At 31.8% G+C, this 18,544-nt stretch overlaps 1 protein-coding gene across 2 annotated transcripts in view; it reads right to left on the bottom strand.

Moving 5' to 3' along the window:
- The window catches only part of LOC120419504 (vertebrate ancient opsin-like), a 55,742-nt gene that overhangs the window by 9,824 nt on the left and 27,374 nt on the right, over window positions 1-18,544 (bottom strand). For both annotated transcript variants that reach the window (XM_039582206.2, XM_039582211.2), the window contains exon 3: window positions 7,990-8,185. In XM_039582206.2, the coding sequence (XP_039438140.1) occupies window positions 7,990-8,185 (196 nt within the window). The remainder of the gene's footprint in view (window positions 1-7,989; window positions 8,186-18,544) is intronic.

The raw sequence follows: 18,544 nt of genomic DNA, 5'->3' as shown, positions 1-18,544 counted from the left end.
ATGGCCAAAATAATGACCCCGACGAAATTGGTCAAAATTATCCCATAGTTCTAGCCAATTTTAACAAAGTCCCTTAGGGGGTATATCAAATAATTAAAAAAAATCAACTTTCAAAATTTCAACTTTTTAGAATAATTTTAGCTTTTGGACCCCATTTCATGGCCAAAACAATGACCCCGACGAAATTGGTCAAAATTATCCCATTGTTCTAGCCAATTTTAACAAAGTCCCTTAGGGGGTATATCAAATAATTTAAAAAATCAACTTCCAAAATTTCAACTTTTTAGAATAATTTTAGCTTTTGGACCCCATTTCATGGCCAAAATAATGACCCCGACGAAATTGGTCAAAATTATCCCATAGTTCTAGCCAATTTTAGCAAAGTCCCTTAGGGGGTATATCAAATAATTTAAAAAATCAACTTCCAAAATTTCAACTTTTTAGAATAATTTTAGCTTAAGGACCCCATTTCATGGCCAAAATATTGACCCCGACGAAATTAGACAAAATTATCCCAAAGATCTAAACATATTTAACAAAAGAAAAAATAATAACAGATTGTGTTATGGACACTTAGAAACTTTTCCATTTGTGCGATTTGTGGTAATTTTATTTCTAAGTCAGTATACCGAACGAATAACAAATTTTGTTATTAGGAGAGTTTTTGAAATGTATAACATTTCCTCTTATTGGCGTGTTATTAAACATTTTCAATATAATATCACTTCAATACCAAATTTGGTTATTTTATCAGAAACTGTTATTATTTTTTCTTCTTGAAGTTGAACTTCAGGTTAAAATAATAACACTTTTTGTTATTTTAACAGGATTTGTTATTGAAATATTATTAATTTTGTTATTACCGTCTGCCCGGGTCCCTTTACAAAGGAAACAATTAATCTAGACCGACGGAGTGATTTATTCAAAAAATGGTTTCTTGACAGTGGAGCTTCTGGTAAATGAGATTTTGGAAATGTGGACCGAAAACGAGATAAAATTTTAGTATTTCTGCAGTTTCCGTTGTGACAAAGCTCTTTGTCATGAATTTAAAATTTTGAAATAGAAACAAAACTGCTGATAATTGGGTAACTCTCCGCCAATTCACACGAAATTGGAAAAAGTTGTCCCGACCACCCTTCGATTTGCATGAAACTTTGTCTTAAGGGGTAATTTTTGTCCCAGATCTCGATACCTCGTGACTCCGAAAAAACGTATTTTCCATCGAAAAAAAAATCAAATATAGTTTCAAAAATTCTGCCATTTTTCGTTAGCTGACTGGAATTTATGTTATGACATGCTATTTTATCTGCATGAACACAGAAGAGAAGTTTGTTTTTCATTTTTAAGTTTCTTATTTTTTTCTTGCTTTGCAGGGTTATTTTAAGAGTGTCTGTTCTACAAGTTTACAATTACACACTCTAAATGCAAAGTTAGAAGAAATACGAAATTTTGAAATAAAAAAAAACAGTTCTAAATGAAAAAGTGACCTTTCTACGTTATTGCAGATTGGAAACGTACATTAAATTTCTTTTAAAATGAAATTGAAGTAAAAAAAGGAGCAAAAAAATTTACAAAAATGGCTGAATTTTTGAAAATATTTGTGTATATTTTCGATGAAAAATACTTTTTTTTCGAAATTCTGAGTACGCCATCAAATCGGGCTGCAAATTATTGAAAACATGTCTTTTTATACAATGTTTCAAAATAACAAAAGGCTACGATTTCTCGTAATTTATGTTAATTAAAAAAAAGCATCTGAAATATCAAAATATGTACAATCAGTGACAAAATCATAAACATACCCCGTTCAAAAAGAAGTTCAAAAAATTTCTTATGCAAATTGTTCAAGGAAAATCTTCAGTCAGTGTTATAATACCTTCACGAACAACCCACATTCCTACGAATTCGGAGATTCCGGATCTCAACCCGCCGCCTGCCAATATCTGTGTGGCACGTGCATCAACAGCCAGCAACTTCTCACACGCTGCGTACGTGAGCTCGAAATTCCAATTAAGAATCCTGAAATGTTCCCACCCATAATCCGCTTCCCTTTCTTCGCCGAAACGATTGTTGGGACTGTAAAAAGCAGCGCACAATGTATAAACCATGTCGTAAAACACGTGTTGCACATGTCAAAAAGAGTTTTCGTTTTGGAGGGAGCAGAACAATGGCTCGTTACGGTTGTAACTTTTTATTTGCTAAACTAACTTTTTATTTGCTAAAATTGAACAGCTCGTTACTTCCTGGAAAATTGAAAACTTTAAGCTACAGTTTTAAAACCATCCCTATTGAATCCTTATGTTTACCTTCTACCATTCGTCTGTGGCCAAAGAATGCTAAAAAAACCATTTCTAGTCACTAAATTATTTCCAATGGGGGATTTTTAACGATGGACTTTAAATTGTGGCCAAACGATGCATCGTAAAATTGACACCAACTGGGGGTGTTTTCCGATGTTGTTCGTGGAGCCTCTTTGGATGGATGCTTAAAAGCTTTGCCACAAGGATTAATAAACGATTAAAAGGGCTTACGTGGAAGTTGGTGTAGCTCGAAAGGGACGTTTTCACTCGAAAATGCCTTTGATGGGGAATTAATGATCGTTCATCGAATGAAAGCAATCAGCTTGATTCCGGAAACATTCAAATCAATCAATTTAAGGTTAATCTTAATTTAAATCTTTAAATCTTTAAATCTTTAAATCTTTAAATCTTTAAATCTTTAAATCTTTAAATCTTTAAATCTTTAAATCTTTAAATCTTTAAATCTTTAAATCTTTAAATCTTTAAATCTTTAAATCTTTAAATCTTTAAATCTTTAAATCTTTAAATCTTTAAATCTTTAAATCTTTAAATCTTTAAATCTTTAAATCTTTAAATCTTTAAATCTTTAAATCTTTAAATCTTTAAATCTTTAAATCTTTAAATCTTTAAATCTTTAAATCTTTAAATCTTTAAATCTTTAAATCTTTAAATCTTTAAATCTTTAAATCTTTAAATCTTTAAATCTTTAAATCTTTAAATCTTTAAATCTTTAAATCTTTAAATCTTTAAATCTTTAAATCTTTAAATCTTTAAATCTTTAAATCTTTAAATCTTTAAATCTTTAAATCTTTAAATCTTTAAATCTTTAAATCTTTAAATCTTTAAATCTTTAAATCTTTAAATCTTTAAATCTTTAAATCTTTAAATCTTTAAATCTTTAAATCTTTAAATCTTTAAATCTTTAAATCTTTAAATCTTTAAATCTTTAAATCTTTAAATCTTTAAATCTTTAAATCTTTAAATCTTTAAATCTTTAAATCTTTAAATCTTTAAATCTTTAAATCTTTAAATCTTTAAATCTTTAAATCTTTAAATCTTTTAAATCTTTAAATCTTTAAATCTTTAAATCTTTAAATCTTTAAATCTTTAAATCTTTAAATCTTTAAATCTTTAAATCTTTAAATCTTTAAATCTTTAAATCTTTAAATCTTTAAATCTTTAAATCTTTAAATCTTTAAATCTTTAAATCTTTAAATCTTTAAATCTTTAAATCTTTAAATCTTTAAATCTTTAAATCTTTAAATCTTTAAATCTTTAAATCTTTAAATCTTTAAATCTTTAAATCTTTAAATCTTTAAATCTTTAAATCTTTAAATCTTTAAATCTTTAAATCTTTAAATCTTTAAATCTTTAAATCTTTAAATCTTTAAATCTTTAAATCTTTAAATCTTTAAATCTTTAAATCTTTAAATCTTTAAATCTTTAAATCTTTAAATCTTTAAATCTTTAAATCTTTAAATCTTTAAATCTTTAAATCTTTAAATCTTTAAATCTTTAAATCTTTAAATCTTTAAATCTTTAAATCTTTAAATCTTTAAATCTTTAAATCTTTAAATCTTTAAATCTTTAAATCTTTAAATCTTTAAATCTTTAAATCTTTAAATCTTTAAATCTTTAAATCTTTAAATCTTTAAATCTTTAAATCTTTAAATCTTTAAATCTTTTAATCTTTAAATCTTTAAATCTTTAAATCTTTAAATCTTTAAATCTTTAAATCTTTAAATCTTTAAATCTTTAAATCTTTAAATCTTTAAATCTTTAAATCTTTAAATCTTTAAATCTTTAAATCTTTAAATCTTTAAATCTTTAAATCTTTAAATAGGGTGATGGTCCACGATACATAAAACAAGTTTTTTTTGTATGGACAATTGTCCACGAGGGGGGGGGGGGAGGGGGGTAACAGATCCCTAAAAAAGTGTCCACGTGGTTTATGGATGGTCCCTTATATCGATTTTTGAATATTTTTTTTTTACAAAAACAAAAAAAAAGGAGTATTTGCATAGTTTGATATAAAAAAATGATATGCTTCATGGGACAAAAAAACGCTGCTTTGGAACTATAGAGAACAAAAAGAAAATTGAAGTTTTTTAGGTTTCATTCAAACATTCCCACATTTTCTAATGCAAAAATCTCAGCAAATAATGGACCAATTTTCAATGATGAAAAATGATTTTTTAAAAATATTTTCTAAAAAAAGATTATGTTTTTTTGGAATCATGCTTAATATTTTAAAAGGGTCAAGCATTCAATATTAAATTCTCATATTAATCGACTGTTAATTTGATTTAATATCTTTGTATTGAAATATTGACCCACAATTTTATCGATTTTTCCAACAGAGCAATTCCATGTCAAATAGGGAATCGGTTGTACCCGACCCTCTCCGATTTCAGTGAAACTTTGTAGACATGTTATCCTACGCTTATATAAGCCATTTTTGTCTATATGGAGCCAGTTACACTCGATAATGACATTTGAAAAGGGCGCTAGTGTTTTAAATATTTTGGTTTTTCGTAATTTAAATATTGCTGTATCTCGAAGCCGTTGCATCGTATCGAAAAGTGGTCAAAGACAAACTCGTAGGAAATTTGACGGGCTTTTCGGAAAAATACACTGAAAGAAAAAAACACTCCACTTTTATGAGATTTTTTGTTTTTTAAGTTTAAAAGTCAAATATTTTTTCGTTCAAAATTTTTGTGAAAATAGCCTAAGATGTTACAAAAAGACTAACGAAAAATGCAGGATGGAGCAACTCACCTAAAAAAATACAAAAATCATTTAAGGAAACTGTTTTTTTTTCAAAAGTGCTCTAAACATCAAAATTTTCAAAAACCGAACGCGAGAGTCGATTCTCCAGACAATTTTACATAAAAGTCTCTATATTGACCTTTGTCATAAGTCCAATCCTTGTGAAGTTACAGCGGTTTAAAAAATAAAAATGTTGAAAAAATAGGTTTTTTGATGGTTTTTGGCAATTTATATATGACAGATTTGATTTGTCATCAGTCTCGAAAATATTTTTACCGGAAAGCTCGTCCTATTTCCCATAAGTTTGAATTTGACCACATTTCAATTTGATGTATGGGCTGTAAGAGCCCATACAGCAATATTTAAATTACGAAAAACAAAAATATTTAAAACACTTACGCCCTTCTCAAATGCCATTCTCGAGTGTTACTGGCTCCATATACACAAAAATGGCTTATATAAGCGTAGGATAACATGTCTACAAAGTTTCATTGAAATCGGAGAGGGTCGAGAAAAAAGTACCTGAAAAATTCATGTTTGGGCTGGATTTGCTCAACAACTTAAATTTATTTTAAAAATTATACCTCTGTTACTAGATTTTAAATCCTCCAAGGCTGGTACACATTTTATTTAAAGTTTTGTCAATTTTGTTTCCGTGTAGGTGCAATCCATAAACCACGTGGAAACTTAGCCGAATTGATGTCTTCGATCAGAAATTACCATTTTGTATAAGTAGAAAAAAAAAACTTTTTTTTAAATGTCCTGCACCAAATGCACTAAATTTAAAACCTTCAAATCAAATAGGGTATTTTAACCATTAGTGGACTCCTTAGTAGAGCCGTATGACATTTTTCACAAATTTTTAAAATGTTAATCACTTTTTCATAACCCTTTGTACAAAACAATGAAATCTGAAGTCTTTTGAACAATTTTTACTATTTGTTTCATCAGTTATTTGTTTTGAGCAGAAAAAAAGCCATATGAAAAAAAAAGGTTTTTTTGCCTGTTATGGACCCCCTATAGTGGACCCGGGTTCATAATCCGATTGGGGACCCGGGTTCACTATAGGCAAACTGGTATTGTTATACCAAATTTAAGCGATATTTGATGTTTTGATGCATGGTGTAGGTCTAATGATAGATATGATGAATAAAATATGGATTTTGCTCACTTTTCATCTTTGTTAACAAATTTGGCTTTAAACAACAACAAAAACCTAACAAACATTTAAACACAACGTTTCAAAAACCACTGTAAACGTAAAAACAATTCAAAAAAGTAATTTTAATGCAAATTTTTCCAAATTAATTAAATAAATGGTTGACCGAAACTAAACCATAGATTTGTTTACAGTTGCTGATAAAACTTTACATGTTTATTTAAAAAAAATGTATTGTTATTGATTTATTATTTTAAAATATCGTTTCAAACTGCAATTATGGTGCTTCAGTTAAGTACAATTAACTACAGTTTTGATTAATTATAAATTCTTACGGCTTCAGCATTTTTGGTACTTTTAACATGAAAACAGCTATATTTATACTCATAATTGAAAAAAATATGCGTTTAGGTTGATTACAACAAGCATTTATTGTATGTTTAAGAGAAACTTTTGCTTAAATACACAGTTTTCTTCATTTTTGAAGGTTAAATTAACAGGGGTCCACTTTTGGAAAAGTTTGGATTTTCATTGCCCTATATTGGACCCCCATAATTTTTGCTCGAAAATGAGCAGTTCTTCGCTTTATTTTAGTAAAGTTCCTTAAACTTACATTATTTCGACTTGCTGAAGTTAAATAATCAGTCAAAAAATGATTGGATAGTTAATTCAATCATAAAATATAAATGCAGTTTTGTTGTGAAAATGCTAGTGGCCATGGCTGATTTCAGATGTCGAACTCAAAACACTTATTTTGGTGAAAAGGACAATTCAATGTCAGTCAACATTGTTTTAAATGATGCTGAACATGCCAAATAAAAGATTTGTAGACAACAACACGCTTGAAATTGTGATTTTATTGAATTTTTCATCAAAAACCCTTCAGAGGGTCCACTATAGGAAAGGGGTCCACTAATGGATAACGTACCCTAGATTACTCAAAATTCTGTCACATGTCGAGGCAGCACACACTCTCTCGTTCGCAAAAGCTCGCGTACGTCTAAGGAACAGCAAACAGCATCACTTAGGCACAACTTTGACAATGTAATCCTTGGTGTAATCCTATCCGTTGGCGGTAGAATTGCAATCTGATGTTGTATGCATCGCAACGAGGTGAATCCAGAGACAAATGGACGTATCAGGATTTTTTCTGATTTTAACTGAAATTTTTTAGATGAAAGTGTATTTTTTTCCTATTTGAAGTTAAACAACTTCCTTAAACAGAATGTGAAAGTCTGTTTGTCATAAACTCGCGAAAAGCTAATAACTTGGAGGACTCTAGCCCGTAGAAAAGGCAAGTACCACGTTGCGCAATATGATGAACAGAACACGACGGAGGGCAAGTTTCGCTCGGTAGGATGTCCTAATTAAATTTGCTTTCAGCAACCCTGATTGGGGGGTGGGCTAAGCGTAAACAACAACTGTTAAGTGCACCTACAGCTACAGAATCATAAAAACATATGTTTCAGCCCGAAATCAGCAAATTTAAATCAAATGAGAAATTCTTTGTTAAATTACTCGAAAAGTTTTTTTCCGTCCAAATTAATTTTCCAAATCGATGCCTCGCTCCGTCCTGCAGATTTTGATTAAATTGGCAAAAATGGAAAAAGCCGTGACCTGCCAAACTTTTGCCTAATTAACGACATCCATAAACTTGACGAAGCACAACGGTCCCTTTGACCCTTCCCCCCCCCCCCTTGACCCCAATAATCTGGCCCACGGGACCCCCTAATTGATATCTTCGTCGTCATCGTTTCTTACCTGATGTTGGCCGCTTCGCTGACGTACGCACCCCACCCGAAGAGGGGCGGCGAGGTTAAGGCAAACGAGTAACACCAGATGAGCAGGACGGCCCCGAGCGCCCCCCGCCGGGACAGGCTCCGGGACGAGAACGGCCGACTGATGAGGTAGAACCGCTCGTACGACAGCACCGTCAGCGTCGTGATCGACGTTATGCCTGCAAATCGGAGAGAGAGAGAGAGAGAAAAACGTAATGATAATTTTTGGTTCAGTGAGTTTTGGTGTGATTTTTTGATAACTTTCAGTAAAGCAATCATGGTGATATTACATCTGGGTAATTCTCTACCAACTCACACGAAATCGGGAAAAGTTGCCCCGACCCCTCTTCGATTTGCGTGAAACTTTGTCTTAAAGGGTAACTTTAGTCTCTGATCAAAATTCGAGGTCCCTTTTTAGATATCTCGTGACGGAGGGGTGGTACGCCCTCTTTCATAATTGAACATGCGAAAAAACAGGTGTTTTTCAATAATTTGCAGCCTGAAACGGTTTTGAGATAGAAATTTGGTGTCAAAGAGACTTTTATGTAAAATTGGATGTCAGATATGATGGCGTACTCAGAATTCCGAAAAAATGTATCTTTCATCAAAAAAAAACACCAAAAAAGTTTTAAAAACTCTGCCCTTTTCCGTTACGCAACTTTACATTTTTTTTGAACATGTCATTTTAAGGGAAATTTAATGTACTTTTCGAATCTAACCCATAATAACCCAGAATGGTCATTTTTTCATTTAGAACAAAAATTATCATTTAAAAAAAAATATATTTTTTTTCTAACTTTGCAGGGTTATTTTTTGAGTGTAACAATGTTTTACAAAGTTGTAGAGCAGACAATTACAAAAAATTAAATATGTTGACATAAGGAGTTTGCTTGTAACCATCAGAAGTTATCATTAAGTTATAGCGATTTTACGAAATAGCTTTCACCAAATACTCCAGAAGGCATTTTCGTAAAGCATAAAACTTAGTTGATTGGACTGCTGTTTGCTGAGATTCAGCTCTCTAACATTTCAAAAGGGCGTAATATTAAATAATCTTATTTTTAAAATGATGGTAATCAGCGCCGTACCTAGGGGTTGGCGCGGTTGGCGACCGCCAAGGGCGCCGAAATCGATGATAGCTCGATTAAATTTTCAAAAGGTCCTATCTGCATAGGAAACCCATGAGGGATAGGTTGTTTTGAAAATTTAATCTAGATAGTACAAAATTGTCATATCAGCTATAACATCCTCAATAGATATTTGTAACAGAAAGGGCGCCGGATTATAAAATAGAGTTACAAATAACTAGATAATTTGGTTTAAAAAATAAAAAAAATATATTTAGGGGCGCCAAAGTCAATTGTATGAATATTTCTACTGAAGTGTTTTTGAAAATTCATACTTAATGCTAAATTTATTTTTTCATCAAAGAAGGGGGCGCTCAAGTGGCAGAAAGTTAAAGGAGTTCTAGAACAGCTTCTCAAAAAAAAAAAAACATTTTTAAGTTTGGACCGTTGTAAAATGAAGATTAAGTCATACCTTCCAGACTAAAAAAATGTCCAACTATAAGTAATTTTCACGTTAATTTGGCTGTAAATCACAATCAGCCAAATTGTGAAAAAAAATATTGTCATATTTTGAGCTTATTTGAAATAGGAATTATTTTAACATTAAAACGTATACCTTTCTTTTGAAATTTTTACATTCTTGAGTTAAAAAAATGGCCTTTGGAATATTTTCAGCTCGATTTCCCCTTTTCACGGCTTGTCTAAAGGTTATTTTTATAAAACTTGATTGAACCTCGGTAATTCTTTCTGGAGCTTGTTGGGGAGACTGTCCCGAGTCAGGGAAACTGTTTTTCAAAAAAATCTATCGGTAAAAATTGGGTTTATCTGATTTTGAAGTTTTTATACTTTATATTTGAGCTAAAATCATGAAAAAGTATTGAATAAATTGATGAAAATATGATGTTTTTTTCATTTCGTTTCATCAAAACTTCGGTTTCGAGTACCCTAAACATGTCTTCAATATCCTACATCATGGAAAAATGTTAATCTTTGTCGTCAGGTTCAATAATAGCTGCAAAATATGTTTTTTCCAAATTTTTTTCAAATTCTTCTTGAAACATCAACTTTATTCGTGTTTATCAAAACTGTTTACCTGTTTTTTTAGCAATAACATCCAGAATAAATTTGCACAATAAACATGTTATGACATCAAATCTCTGAAAAGCTACAACAATTTTAGTGTAGAGAAATTGCAAATTTAAAAATTCTGTGATATTTATTCCATTTTCTTCCTACTACTACTTAAAGTAATTTCAGGATGACAAATCAAAGTCCTGAGTTGGTTTCTAATCTTAGTTTATATGTAGAAAAAAATACGTTAAAAAATTATTGAACATCTCACAAAATTCTGCTAAGCGACTCAAGTGTATTGTCGAATAAAAATTTTATATTTACGGTGTTCCAATACAACAATTTCCTACGTAAACGGCATGGCCAAACTCTTAAGTGCTCGGATCGGCTTAAAATTTTCGGGATTCTCTACCCAATATAGTTTTATTATATAAATAATTTTTGTTAGGTTATTAGGGTGGTTCCTGCCGCGTCAAGGTGGTTCAAAGATGACAATTTTGAGTATTTTTTTAAATCATTGTCAAATGCCGTTTCGACTGAACTCATGCGTATTTTTCCTTGAAAGCCTAATTAGTCGCTTTTATTTTACAAACCGGATGACTTTAATTGGTTGAAACAATGCCAATTTATGGCTTTGGAAAAATGTTTTTATTGCAAAATCGTTAAAATTGCCATTTTATGGCCCACCCTAACGTGGCAGGAACCACCCAAATAACCTAACAAAAATTATTTATAAAATAAAACTATATTGGGTAGAGAAATCCCGGAATCCCGAAAATTTTAAGCCGATCCGAGCACTTAAGAGTTTGGCCATGCCGTTTACGTAGGAAATTGTTGTATTGGAACACCGTAAATACAAAATTTTTATTCGACAATACACTTGAGTCGCTTAGCAAAATTTTGTGAAATGTTCAATAATTTTTCAACGTATTTTTTTCTACATATAAACTAAGATTAGAAACCAACTCAAGACTTTTGATTTGTCATCCTGAAATTACTTTAAGTAGTAGTAGGAAGAAAATGGATTAAATATCACAGAATTTTTAAATTTGCAATTTCTCTACACTAAAATTGTTGTAACTTTTCAGAGATTTGATGTAATAACATGTTTATTGTGCAAATTTATTCTGGATGTTATTTGCTAAAAAAACAGGTAAACAGTTTTGATAAACACGTAATAAGTTGATGTTTCAAGAAGAATTCAAAAAAAATAGGAAAAAACATATTTTGCAGCTATTATTGAACCTGACGACCAAAATTAACATTTTGAATTTGAAGACATGTTTAGAGTACTCAAAACTGATGTTTTGATGAAAAGAAATGAAAAAACATCATATTTTCATCAATTTATTTAATACTTTTTCATGATTTTAGCTCAAATATAAAGTATAAAAACATCAAAATGAGATAAAATCAATTTTTACCGATAGATTTTTTTGAAAAACAGTTTCTCTGACTCGGGACAGTCCCCCCAACAAGCTCCAGAAAGAATTACCGAGGTTCAATCAAGTTTTATAAAAATAACCTTTAGACAAGCCGTGCTTTTATAATCAACTCCGTGTAAAAAAATTTGCATACTCTTTTTCAAAATACTAGAGTTTTGAAATTGGAAAACTGCTGTAAATTTTCATCAATAAGACCAACATTCTATTTTCAAGAAAAAAATGTTTTTCAGAGCACATCACTTTTTCAGTTTTAGCTTAACCGGTGTTGTTTACTATTTAAATCGTCTAAAAAGCTTTGGTAATAAAAAACAATTTAATTTTTTTTCAGTCAAAAAAATATTTAACAAGTTTTGCGCAAAAAATATTTGTCTAGAATATATATATATAAAAAAAACTTAACTTAACTTTACGCATTAAAAATAACAAATCAATACAGTCCAGACTCGATTATCCGAAGGCCTCGGAAAAATTTCACTTCGGATAATCGAATCACGATTTTTTTTTGTTGCCTAATTTTTTATTGTTGAGCTTAAGTATGACCCCTAAACTATGTTAAAGTAATTTAAAACTTGTAAATCCAAGATGGCGGCCAATCCAGCTTTTTAAGCGAAAATGGCGTTCGAATGGTGAACGCCCGAAATGTCAAAATCACGCAGTGGTACCAACATTACGAAAAAAGTGTGCCATGGCATGACAGCCGCATTTTTTTTTTCTAATGTTGGTGCTACTGCGCGATTTTGACATTTCGGACGTTCAACATTCGAACGCCATCTTCGCTTAAAAACCTGGATTTTATTATTTCTAGATTAAATTTTCAAAAGGTCCTATCTGCATAGGAAACCCATGAGGGATAGGTTGTTTTGAAAATTTAATCTAGATTTAATAGGCTATCAACTATTCAAATTTGACTAAAATGGGGTTGCAGAACTCGAATGTAATGTTTAAAACAAGAAAAAGAAAAAAAATGTTCGTGATTCGATTATCCGAAGTCCCATACAAACCTTCGGATAATCGAACTTCGGATAATCGAAACTTCGGATAATCGAGTCTGGACTTTACTGATGAAAAAAAAAATCAATGCAAAACATAATTAAAAATAAAATGAAATTATTAAATGAATTATCAAATATCGTATGGGCAAATCACTAAACATTTATAAAAATTTGTTATCTTTATATTTTTTAAACTTTTTTTTCCAACAAAAAACATTTCATCAATACTTAGAAATTTTGGAAACATATGATTGCAAAACAACTGGACAAGTGTATAATGCATTTTAAAACACTTTTTTCATTCAAATGTTAAAACCATGGCCTGTAATTTAAAATTGAAGCTTCGCCAAGGGCGCCGTGGAACCCAGGTACGGCTCTGATGGTAATGATTTCGACATTTTCGAAAATTCCATTTGAAAAGGGCACAAACCGAAAAATCGACTTTTTTCACTAAAACTGCGATAACTTTAAAATTTCGGCGATGACCTATGCATGTTTGGGTACTAAAAGTTGCGTCTTTTAATTGCACAAATTTTGGTTAAAAAAGTTATCGCATTTTTAGTGAAAAAAGTTGATATTTTCCTGTTTTCTTCATCTTTTTGATGTCCCACTTTTCTATTTTCAAAAAAATCTTATCTCGGAATCCTGTTAATGAACACCTCCAGTTTTTGAGTATGTTTCGTAAAATTTTCCGAGGAATTCGATAAAAATATGTTCAGACATAGGCTCCTTGGTCCAACCACGGTCAAAACGCCATTTTAAGTTTTCATACAACTTTTTTAAATATTTGGCTTTTTTCAAATTATTTTTCCTTGAAAGGCCAAATAACCACCTTTTATTTTTTACAACTAAAATCGGTTGAAATTGTAAAAAAATAAAAAATAAAGAAACGTTGAAATTACAGGCTATGGTAGTAACATTTGAATGAAAAAAGTGTATCAAAATGCATTTTACACCAGCCCAGTTGTTTTGCTATCATTACTTTTTTAAATATTAAATTTCTAGAATTCTATATTTTTTTTGAAGTTCTTGATTACTTCAAACTTCTTAAAATTAATTTAAAAATTTGAATTTTTTTTATTATTTTTTTTATTTCTTGGATTTTTCAAATTTTACTTTGTAGCTTCCTAAAATACTTCGATTTCATTAAAATCCTCATTTTTTATTTATTTTCTATTTCTCAATATATTTTTTTTTGTATTCAGCTCACATTTTTCATGAAACTAGGTTACTTTTAAATAACGGAATTAGCTTCTAATGTTTCTTGTCACCGCCAGCAAACATAAATTTGTACGCTTGAATTACTTTTTGTTGAAATTTCCAGAATTTCTTCGTTTTTTTATGTTTCATTGTAATTTCTCAAATTTTCATAAATTACTATCATTTTCTGAATTTACAAACAAAATTAACACTTCTTTACAAAGTACGCTTGAATTACTTTTTTCATTTTTCAAATTTTTTAAGTTGGTTTTTGAATTTCTCGAATTTTATTGAGTTTTATGAATTATTTGTTTTTTTTTAATCAAAATATTTAAATTTCTAAAATATCGTCAATTCCTAGAAATTATAAATTTCTTAAATTTTACTAAATAATGAAAATTTCTTGATTTTTTTAATTTCTTCAATTTATAAGTTTTTTAAGTTCTGTGGCACTGCTTAAAAGCAAAAATTAGTTTTTTCGATAAAGTACGCTTGAATTCATTGTTTTGAATCATTTCAATTTTGCGGGTTTCTTACATGTTTATTGATTTCATTAATATTATCTGATTTGAATTTATGGAATTTTACTAAATTATTCGAATTTCTTAAATTTCTTGAACTTTAAATATTTTAAATTTTCATCAATTTCTCATAAATTTCGCATTCATTTAAATTCCTTGATTTTATAATATTCTTAAATTTTGAAGGGTTCTTGAGCGGACAATTTTTTTTTTCAAGTTCAAATGTTTAATGGAATTTTAAGTGCAATTAAATGAAATCAATTTAAAATGCATTCTCCTGCGTTTAGAATCAGTTTAGGCATGTTTGGATTAATTCAAAAATCTATGAACTTTTGTTGAATTTTCAATAACCGCAGAAAGCATTTTTTTCACTAAAATGTTAAAATTCTGGTTTGTGGAGTTCCGTGAGTACCTTGGCCGAGTGCGTGCGCGTTTGCTGGGTCCCCGAAAAACAGTGTTTTCTACGGTGTTTTATTAGTTTTGAGGCTCGAAATTAGTTACAGGTTAAACATGAAGTTACTGCTTATAAGAAAAACGTCGAGTTTTGGAGTTTTGCTAAGTTTCGGAAGGATTGTCAAAAGTTGAAATTTGGATTATGTCGCGACTCATTGGCCGCCATTCTTGTGGCGTTGCGCATTTTTTTTATAGCTCAGGAAGAGTGCTTCGTTGTGTTAGTGAAAGTGTTGCTCGGAATATAGAGATATCTACGTGCGCATGTATTGCGTGTACGCACACGAAAAAGATTGAGGTTAAATTTTGTACCCGCCAGCAAAACAAATGACGCGCTAGTGTGCGTGAGATCGGGCTTAGATAACTCTATTGTTGGCTGTGTGATGACTGGCTGAAGATGTCAGATCGGTGAGAATGTTCCTTTTCTAGGTGCTTGTTTGAATGAATCTGTGTGTCAGGGTTTGAGCGTGAAAGAGATAAAAGCGACGTGACAGTTTTCGCTTAGATGAGTTCTTGTTTTGACATTTGGTGAGTGCCTACGATCGGGTGAGTGGAGCGAGTGAGAGCGAAAGTGTGTGAGTTGTGGATGCTGTGGACTGAGTGTTGAGGTCAGTGCAGTGCTGCCGATTTAATTGGTTTATCATTTCTTAACATTTTCTCAGGATTTTTCGTGTTTTCGGTGTCATTTTGTTTAGAGATTTCTATTAATTATTTTCCGAGTTAGTTCTGTAGATGGTGGTGGTGGTTGGATATTTGTGTTCATGTTGTTTCATTTGTGGTTCCATCTGAATTATTAGTTTTTAATTAGTGTTATTTTTTACAGCTTCCTGGATTTTTTTTTTCCAATCAACTGTCTATATGTAAATGTATCTAATCACTATATGTTTTATTTAAATGTTCATATTATTTTTTATCCTATTCTTTTCCTAACATTTTTTTTTTAAGTCCGCCTTGGGATTAGTTCACCTCGACCTCGAATCTTATTGAGAAGAATCAAGCTATCTGTTTACAGTCTTTTTTTCCAATGCACATATACACTGGTAGAGTGCGCCTGAACGCAGTGCGTTGAAGCGTGGTTGTGCGAAAGGAAGAATTCTTGACTTTTTTTTGATAAGGTCCTATAAACAAATGTAAACATTGAGTGTATCCCTTTCACACCTCATGTCAAAGTCCATCGGAGTAAGCGGGATACACTCAATGTTTACATTTGTTTATAGGACCTTATCAAAAAAAAGTCAAGAATTCTCCTCTCGAGTTTTTTTGAGTCCGAACACTCATCGTATCTGTTAGCGCATCTTCGGCTAGTTGACCAGTCAACTATCTTCCGAAGTGCACAAATCAGCCGAAGCTAAGTAGTTGTAGTTAACCTAGCAAGGAGAAATAAGCAACTTTTGAAGAACTGTTGTGGCTCGCAGGCTGTTGATGTCCAACTTCAAATGATGAGGACGGACGGGGACTGGAGCGGTCCCTGTTGGCTATTTTTAGATCTCTCCCTTTGTCATCAGTTTTTTCGGCTCTCTCGTATTGACCCGACTGTCGTCAGTTGGCATTGGAGCTCTTCGCCGAGTAGTCCATTTTTGACTAACTCGAGGTTTCTCCAAAGCGAGGAGCGGCCGTGGCTGACTGGTTACGGTATTCGCTTTGTAAGCGAATGGTCCTGGGTTCGATTCCCATCTGCTCCCAACGAGAAAGTATAGGAAATATAAATCTTGAAACTCTGAACATGAACGAAAAATCAAAGTCGCTCGAGTCGGGGTTCGATCCCCCGTCCTTTGGATTGGTAAGCAAAAATGCTAACCACTAAGCCATCGCGACTTGGTGAGCTATGACAGGAATTAGGAATACTGTTACTACCAACTATATACGCGCTGGGTCCTTGTCCATTTGACAAGGGTTCGGAAGTTCTAAATAACGTTTGAACCCGATTGGTGCAAACGTTCTTCAGGGCGGGGCTTGTCGATAAAGCTGAAGTACCTCGCGCTCGGCTAGCCAGCGTAGAAATGGGTCACCGAAGCTCGGCAGAGCTAACACCTTCCAAATGCCTATGCGAGTTATTTGCATGTATAGAATGTAGATCTAAAAAAAAAATACATGGAAACAACTCAATTTGTAAGAAGCGGCCGCGTGGTCCCGTTTGGTTGGTTGCACACACACACACACACTCGAGGTTTCTCCAAAGCGCAGACAGCAGGGAAAGAAAAACCTGTACTGATTTTGCGGGATGACCAAAGCTCCAAAGCTGCCACCCGAGGATTGAACCTCTGACCTTCCGCTTGTTAGGCGGATCCCGTAACCACTCGACCACGGGAGGTTGGCATTTCCTAACATACCATCTACTCATACCTTATATGATCAAATTTCTTAAATTGACGAAACTTTCTAAAAGAGCATCGGAAATGTCTGGAGCATTTGTATTTTAAATTACTGCTACTTTTTACAGCTTCCTGGAATCAGCCTGATTATATTTATTATTTATTATTATTACAAAACTATATACTTATTAGATAATACACTACAGACTCATACTTACACTTACAAACTTCCAATACATTTAATACATTACGCATTCAACATTTTTCATCGGCCCGATGAAAGTCCCCTAACCCCCATTCCAAACCTCCCAAAAATATTCCGTTCACTTTTAAAAGTCGCATGGGTTCCCTGCACTTTTGCCACTAGTGAACAACAAAAACATCCCCTCCCAAATCCCCACGGGACTGTATGGGCGTAGCCTTGGAGCACAGTGTGGAAATTTACGTTCTTAGATATTTTTGGATGTACCGGGCAGCAATCAAATTGTCTAAGAATATTGAATTGACCATTGTGGCACCCCCTACAGCGTGGTGCGGACCCGTTATGCTATGCTATGCTATGCTAAATGTTAAAATTCTGGTTTGTAATTTAAACTTTTATATTTTTTCCCATAAATGCATTTTCAATCAATATCAGGTAATAAATAGCTAATTGGAAGCATGATTCTATTGAAACTTTTGCAATAATTGGTTTAAATAGGGAGAATTTGCAAATTAGACGGAATTAAATTTGAATCTTTAACCTTCCAAACAAACAAGAACTTCCCCAATTAACAATCTACATAGTTTGGAGTTTTTCCATCCAAAATTGATTCCAGATAATGATAATAAAATAAAATCATATCATATCGTTATTTTCGCAAAAACATGCAAATTGGGTCCTTAAATGAAGCTTAGATTGCTGATATTATTGTTTACAGCGATAAAGCTTATTTTTCTGAGTACAAAGACCCTTTGTACGACCACTAAGAGTTTAAAATGGATTTTTAAATCAATTTGGAAAAACTAACCTCGCGGTCCTTCTTGACAGAAAAGCTCCTACTTGACAGCTCGTTCCAAGGGGACCATAGTTGATCCATCGAAAAAATGTTGTCTTGTCAAAAAAAAATTGCATTTTAATATGAAAAAAAGTGATCAGAAATGTTTTTTAATCGTGTTTTTTACCGTTGTACATAAAAATTGACATAGGGCTTTAGTACCCAATTAGTAAAATTCATGAAATGAGAGAATCTTTAACATTTAAACTCCACGCCTGTCGTTTTTGGGATTTTAGGAATCAACCGTGCCCACCGACATTTTGGACTAGTCGGCGCCACTGGGTCTAATTATTTTGGCCACTGAACCTCCACAAAAATTTTGAGCCCAATCGAAGAACTTTTTTTTCGGTTTGTGCCCTTTTCAAATGGAATTTCTTTGGTAAAATATTGGTATTTCTAAATAAAAAGCGGAAACTGGAATTGTTTAGTAAAAATTAAACTTC

This window comes from Culex pipiens, chromosome 3 (genome assembly GCF_016801865.2).
Source record: "Culex pipiens pallens isolate TS chromosome 3, TS_CPP_V2, whole genome shotgun sequence".
NCBI lineage: Eukaryota > Metazoa > Arthropoda > Insecta > Diptera > Culicidae > Culex > Culex pipiens.
Note: the sequence above shows the minus strand (reverse complement) of the source record. Positions and strands in the feature narration are given on the sequence as shown.